This window comes from Alosa sapidissima, chromosome 2 (genome assembly GCF_018492685.1).
Source record: "Alosa sapidissima isolate fAloSap1 chromosome 2, fAloSap1.pri, whole genome shotgun sequence".
Lineage (NCBI taxonomy): Eukaryota > Metazoa > Chordata > Actinopteri > Clupeiformes > Clupeidae > Alosa > Alosa sapidissima.
In genome coordinates this window covers 5,146,742-5,154,002 of record NC_055958.1, presented here as the reverse complement: position 1 = coordinate 5,154,002, position 7,261 = coordinate 5,146,742, and the positions used below count along the sequence as shown (strand labels likewise).

Below are 7,261 nucleotides of genomic sequence, written 5' to 3'. Positions count from 1 at the left end.
ACACAAGGGCAAGATATCCAAGCAATCTTCCATTTTTTGTCTAATTAAGTTCATGTCTAAGTATGTCTATTTTTCTTTAGGCCTTTCAGCCGTGCACAATGCAGTATCTTAAATTCCCAATATCAAAAGTATCTATCTATCTATCTATCTATCTATCTATCAAATAAGTGTAGGCTATAGTTTGGTGCCTAATTTAGTCACGCATGATTTCTTGTCCGTACCTTTTTAGGCCTAAGTAAATGATAGGCCTACTTAAAAAAGTTAGATAATAATTTTCACAATGCTATCGAAAGGCACACAATCCCGTGTGTGTGTGTGTGTGTGTGTGTGTGTGTGTGTGTGTGTGTGTGTTGTTTTTTCTCTCAAAATATCTCTGCTCCTCATCATCTATGTTTTCCTGTGCGTTTTCCTTAAACGAGTTTCTCTAACCCACAAAAAGGAGTAGCCTTATTCGTTCATTTGCCCATAGAACCACAGATTGCTGTTATGTTGATATAATTGATTAATAATGTATATAAGCTAAACAGTAAAGACATGGAAACATCCATCTCATGCTAAGAGGTTGGCTGGCAGATTGTTTTGCAGATTAATGTAGGCCTAAATGGGGGGGGGGGGGGGAGACTACGGCCTGGCTATCGCAAAAAAGAAGAAAGAAAGAAAGACTTACAGAATAGCATGCAGCTTTTGATCATTTAGGCCTAGTCTACTATAATCAATTGAACAAAATAAACATTTCAAGTTGGTTACATCGTTAAGTCTCCTCCTTATTTACTGAAACAAATAGCATACCTTTTAAAATTCAAATTTCATACTGCGCAATCTGGGCGCTACAGCAGGGTTTTTCTTTTTTGGGGCTGCGTTTTCCCCTTCTTCGAGGTCACATTCTGCGCTTTTATTGATAAGGCCACGGGTAAAACAGATGCACGGGCCTAATCTTTTAACACAGGTTGAATTCAGTTGCCAAGCAACCAGTGTCTGGTAAATCATCCGCGAAATTTAAATCTGTAAGAGAGGGGACCTACGTTTGGCTGAATAGTAGACAAGACAATAGCTCCTGGGGAAAAAATAAACTTCTAATCCATGGGCCAAGAAACCTGCACTGGAAGGTTGTACCAGTTCTACACCTCTGCGAGGACATGTATCCTTAGAAGAGTAAGGTCTGTGCAAAATAAAAACAGCGACTCCATATGTAGCTTGTTGTCATATGTAACCATAGGCTTAGGCCACAGCCTTCTACCATTAACAACAAGACAATGTTGGCAATTTGATGCAGGCGATTTGAGCGGTGTACATTTTGGCCCACACTACAATCTGATGGTGTGATCTCGGTCATCTTGCACTCTTTCTGCTACGTGGCCTGCATACGAATCTCCATGCATACAAATTCCCTTCTGCTCACAAGCATGCTCCCACTGGCCTTCATGTGACGTCACCTTGAGTGAAGGTGGAACATTTGATTGCAGAGAATGCCAAGGCGGTGTACGATCCTTCATGTTTGTGAAGCTTGCATAAAATAAAACCCAAACCCTGCCGTTTACAAAGAAGTAATTACTTTCATTAAATAAAAAGCCTCCCTCTGCACAGATAGGCTACAATGGCTAACACAAGCTAAATATTCGATATTGAACTAAATATTTAGGTCTAAGTTTCCTAAAGTATAATCATTTAGCAGTAACCCAGCATGACAATTAGTGATTCCCCCAAACAAACACGAGCCCAGGCAAAGCGAAATTAATGAAATAAAGATTAAGTTCAGAATACTATAAACCATACCGACTGTCCATGATATTAACCTTTTCAATATATGAAACACTGCAATATATGAAATGAGGTATAGGTTTATATTATAAGCTTTCTTCAGTGTTATAATCGACAAGTTAACCTCAATATTTCCAGCCTATGCAGGTTATACTGTGTAGGCCTATTTGTAATGAGAACGAAGTGAATTATGTGACGTGTATGAGTGTACCCTTCATTGGAAATTACAAAAACATTACAGTCACAATATTCCTCGTTATATTATGGGTTCGATTGACCTATTATTTTATATGGATAATGTTGGCTAAATATTGCCAATGATTACACATTCACCAGCTGTATTTTCCTCTCACATGAACCCTTTCAGAAATGCTAACATTTTTCTTTCAGCAGTTTCCTCTAGGCCACAAACTTTAATGCTAGGAAAGCAGAAAGTGTTTTTTTCTGACATGCCTTGCCTGGGAAGGTCAAATGCAGCATTTCACAGCATCTCAAAACAATTCAAGCTTATTTCAGACATGAAAGCATAGCCACTTGCGAAACAGTCTTTGTGGTTATGATGGTTCATCAAAAACGGCCAAAATAGGACTAGATGCAAGACGTGCGTTCACAACACTCAGAACACATACTCGGAGAATATTACGTAATTTAAGTACAAACCAATTTATTTTTTTCCTCAGTCATTTTGGACGGAATCACAACTAAAATTAAATTACATCCACAACAAAATAAACCTTTCTTTAACAGCGATCAATGTCACCTTTGTCCTTTTATGCCCTTTTCAAAATAATTATAATAATTAATATCAGAACCAGAATAAAGACAGTGGGCCTACAATGAAATGAACAGAAGTTAATATCTATAAAAAGAGGGGAAATGATACACATATCTGCTAAAGATAAATGTCAGGAAAACATTAATTACAGCTCGCAATATTTAAATTCGAAATTCGATTAAAATAGTCAAACCCTTTCAATTAAAATATAAAGCACATAACCCCAATCAACATGTGACCATGATAATCAATATTGCTGGATTTACAATTACCAAAAAAGACAGAAATTATAAAAAAATACTGCAAGGAAAGGGCAGTAAAGTGGAAAAAGCCACAACCTTTCAGCTAAAGCTGGTGTATGGATCAACGGGAGAAGAAAAAAATTCTAAGTGCAATTTCAAAATGAATAATTTCGCCATTTTTTCTTCTTCTGTTTTTTTTTTAATCCATTCACGTAAATTTGGTCCACAAAACACTACAAAATACAAAAGGGGGGCTATCTTTGGGGTCAGGTGAGGATGCAGAGTTATTTTGGGGGAAAGGAGGGGGGGGGGGGGGGTGGAGAGGTGGTCAAGCCTCTGTTCCCTTTTGTCAAAATGTTAAACGTCAGTCTGTCAAACACTGAGGTGTTCAGAAATCCTTTGTGGTCAACACTGATGATTGATCCCATTCGTCTTCAAAACTTCTCAAATAAAACAATCCAACTTTGGACAACAAAGGGGAGCAGTCCGTGTTTGTTTTTCGCTTTTCGTGAGATGATTTGATTGTGTTGTCAATGCGCCAAAATTACCTGACGGAGAGAGCGCGTCGCTGTCACCCTCTGGTCGTCGTGCTCATCGTTCAAACTTGCATCTTTTAAGTAATCTACTAAAAAAGTTCCCTGAAAGACAGAGCACAGAGAGTCATGGGTGTTAGAGACATTTGATCCTGAAAACGTAGGGCGGTGTTTTAGACGGGATTGAGCTGGGGTACTTCATGTATATAGTTTCTTTTGGGGAAAAATATCAAATGCCAGTATGGTTCTATTTGATATCACAGTATCAAAAATATGGGATATAATACTATCTTGTACGATTATGGTCCAATTGAGTATATTTGTACCAAAAGTTTTTTTTTTTTTTAAGTTTTTTTTTTATGTCTCACTGAACATACGTTTGCAGTCCATGGACGGAGGCGGTGTGTCTGCACTCACGTTGCCGACCTGAGAGTAAACGTCCTCTGGTGTCTGGGGCACTCCAGGAGGCGTCATCCTCTTCTCCTTTTGCCTCCGGTTGCAGAACCAGACCCGAACCACCTCCTTCTCCAGCTGCAGGTTGTCTGCCAGAGAGGTGATCTCTTGGGCTGAGGGTTTGGGGCACTTCAGGAAGTGGCTTTCCAGGGCCCCTTTAACACTCACTTCAATGGATGTGCGCTTCTTCCGTTTCCTCCCTTGCGCTGCGATTTTGTCAATGCTCGTTGGACTACCGGTCGTAGAGTCGGCCTCCTCCAGCCACTTGTTTAGCAGCGGCTTCAGCTTGCACATGTTCTTGAAACTGAGCTGCAGCGCCTCAAACCGACATATTGTGGTCTGAGAGAAGACGTTCCCGTAGAGCGTGCCAAGCGCTAAGCCGACGTCAGCTTGCGTAAAACCCAGTTTAATACGGCGCTGTTTGAACTGCTTGGCAAATTGTTCCAAATCATCTGAGGTCGGCGTATCTTCGTCCGAGTGGGAGTCGTGGCTGCTCACCCCACTGTGATGCTGGTGATGATGATGGTGGGGGTGCTGGTGGTGGTGGTGATGGTGATGGTTGCCATGATCCATCTCTGGAGTGTCCCCTCGCACCAAACTTGGGTGCACCAAACTCCCCGGCGCGTTCAGCATGCCGTTGACGGTGAATCCCCCGGGCTGCGAATAAATAAGAGACTGCTGGGATGGCTGTTGTCCTCCGGTGATGGTTGGAATGTGAGCGGCACTGGTGCCACCCCACGCCCCTTGGTGCGTCTGATGAGCTCCCAGGTGGGGTGGTCTGTGGTGCAACGCACCGCTGCTGTGCAAGTCCTCTCTGCTTGAATTGTTTTTGACGTCTTGCTGCTGGGGACTGCCCGCCATCCCAACGGGGCTTGATGACCAAGGCGAAGCGGCCTCTGCAGCTGCCACGGCAGCCGCTGCTGCAGCCGCGGCGGCGTGAGGCAACGATGTCACCCACTGGTGGGCATGACTGAGCATGTGTCCGCCGTTGCTTGACGCCATGGCACCCTGCATGAAGTCGCTCTGCACCATCTTCGGGTCGCCTCGGTATCCGCCAGACACAGAGGTAACTGCAACACTGCCCGGCTGCATACCACTGCCTACCGACTCAGAGTGAACAATCGAACCTGACGACAGAATACTATTGCTGGCTAGATAGGGGTTGGAAGCCGCAGTGGCCATCCCCTTGACCACTTTAAATTGGTATTCCCCCTACCTTGCAGCCTATCGTCGTAACTTTTTTGTGTTCACAAGCAGCCAAGTTCAATTTCATGAATTATTCAAACAAGTTTGGGCGGTATCTCGCTTGGTTCCAAATTAAACTCAGAAAAGAGATGATTTAACAAAATTATCCATGGGCAACGTCCTGTCACATGCAAGTTTCGACACACACTGTAAATAGTTGAAAAATGTTTAACACTATAAATCCATAATAGCAAAAATGAATTGCGTGAGATACGGTCATCACTTGACAGGATACAAGTGACAGGAAACAATTATCTTTCTCGAAAAAAATTATAGCATCTCATTCGATAAAGTTCGGTGTTCCATAAACTTCTCTCAGCAGTTCAGGGTTTTCAGTTCCTCCTGGAAAGCACATCGCCCCGTTCACGCCCAGTGAAAGAGACATGTCAGAAGCGCATTGTTATTCCTTTGTAAAGTTGTGGTTGGGATGCTTCCGCTGTGGTTTTCTGGTGGAGCTGCCTCCTTGCGGCTTTTCTTCTCTTGCTTCAGTAAAGTCGCCTCAGAATTTGTTATCGACAGGTTCAATACAACCCTTTATTTACGGGCACGTTGTTATTGCCCACTGTCGCTCTTTCTCCTTCCCTCTCTTTCCCTGTTATAGTTAGGGCTGTCCCTCCCTCTCAGATAGAAAGCACACGAATGTTTATCTTTGCTCGGGCGTGCGCACACCATCTACATCTTTCATCCAATTACGATGCGGAGCCTAATGCAGGACAGCTGCTGATTGGCTACCTTCGACGGGCAGCTGCTTAACAGCACGGCACAGGAAAGCCTTTCTCGCTTCACACACAACAATTATAATTTATTTGGAATTAACCGTTGAGCTGTAATTTGAATGTATAAAGACAGAACGTTTGTGCAATTGAGACAACGATGCTATTGCTTTGTCACAAATTAAAAAAAAATGATAACCCCAATGTATTAATTTATTGTGATAAAAAAGATAATTCATGTGAACACACTCAGCTAAATATTACATGAATTACGCACTTGAAAGACAAATGTAAAGAATGGATGGTATGTAAAGAAACTGAAGAAAGCATATCATGATTTGATTACTGAAATAGTTACAAACCACTGCTTGTAGTTCCTAGAGCTTCGGTCGTCTGAGTTAATGGTTGAAAAGATGTTTCCAAGCGGAACCAGAAAGTGAAGGCAAACCCCACTGAACCGCGGAAAAAGAGAGTGGCAACCCAAACAAGGGCAAATTGAGCAGTCCGTGGGGGATTTGGGGGAAACGTTGGAGCATTCATACTCCTACTAACACCAAACATTATTTTTCCATTCCAATCATTGAGCAACAACAGAAGTGTGAATTAAATAACAAAAGTTATAAACTTAACCATAGTTTTAGGGAATAACAGTCATCACATAGTTGGTTCCCACAAACTGGATTGGAAAATAATCTCCACATAAATCTAGTGCACACTCTTATGGATGAGTGAAGGAGAGTTGGTATTCATAAATAATGTCAAATGATTACCTTTCAAACACTCACATAAGTAATAGGCCTTGAGGTTGAGTCACTATTTGTTTCTCTCAATGTTTTCGACCATCAATATTTGCCTTCTCTATGTGACTATTTTTAAGTCACATTTCACGCATTGAAAATAAATACCAATAAAAAATGTACACTTAACCAAGTGGACCAATTTCTGTAACCGGTGCCAAAATTCCATGTTTTCCTTCTCAGCAGATTTCACTTTGTTTCCGGCTCAGAAGCCCGAGTAGCTCCCGTGGTCGTGTTTACATTGCGCAGGGTGGACAGGCTGAGCGCCATGGGACCGTCTTTTCATTAATACCCACGGTGGATTTAGCCCAAATTACCGCGATGAATTTCACAGTGCGCGCTTTCAAACGTGTCTCATGCGACCGCCGGTCTACGTGAGGGCAAAGATGTGGCGAAGAAAGACGTTTTCCCCCCAAAGCCATCCATACGGGACATGGAAAATTCGCTTTTAAAACGTGTCAAAGGCTTTGCCTCTCAGGATGGAACTTTCTGTTTATTTATGTGTTCAGTCGTTTATTTGTATAGATCTTCCCATCACCTGCTGTGGGGTTGATTTCTTTTGTATGCAAAGAGAGAGAGAGGGGAAAAATCCCCAAGTACAGCAAGTGACGAACAGTTAGCGCTGATTTTCATTAGCATAAATTTTCATATATTTAAGTGAAAATAATAGCCGAGCAGAGGAGAGCTGAGCTCAGTTGAATCTGAGGAAAGTGAGGGAACCGCTGTGTATTTGAAACCGAAGGTG

The 7,261-nt window shown here is 42.2% G+C and overlaps 1 protein-coding gene across 3 annotated transcripts; it reads right to left on the bottom strand.

Annotated features, from left to right (window-relative positions):
- Nucleotides 1-2,402: 2,402 nt before the first annotated feature.
- Nucleotides 2,403-5,614, bottom strand: pou3f3a (POU class 3 homeobox 3a). Of its 3 annotated transcripts, none has more exons than XM_042084620.1 (2): nucleotides 3,686-5,614; nucleotides 2,403-3,413 (listed from the first exon to the last, which is right to left on the bottom strand). In XM_042084620.1, exons 1-2 carry the CDS (start codon nucleotides 4,941-4,943, stop codon nucleotides 3,367-3,369), a joined length of 1,305 nt encoding a protein of 434 aa, XP_041940554.1. In that variant the 5' UTR covers nucleotides 4,944-5,614; the 3' UTR covers nucleotides 2,403-3,366. The 3 variants fall into 3 exon arrangements, with proteins under 3 accessions (XP_041940554.1, XP_041940552.1, XP_041940553.1); XM_042084618.1 differs by having other exon boundaries at nucleotides 3,726-5,614; XM_042084619.1 differs by having other exon boundaries at nucleotides 3,735-5,614.
- Between the last annotated feature and the right edge of the window lie 1,647 nt (nucleotides 5,615-7,261).

Coding starts and splice junctions, on each gene's coding strand:
- pou3f3a (XM_042084618.1), bottom strand. CDS start 4,943: ATGGCCACTGCGGCTTCCAACCCCTATCTAGCCAGCAATAGTATTCTG. Junction 3,414..3,725: donor TTTACTCTCAGGTCGGCAAC/GTGAGTGCAGAC, acceptor TCTGTCTTTCAG/GGAACTTTTTTAGTAGATTA.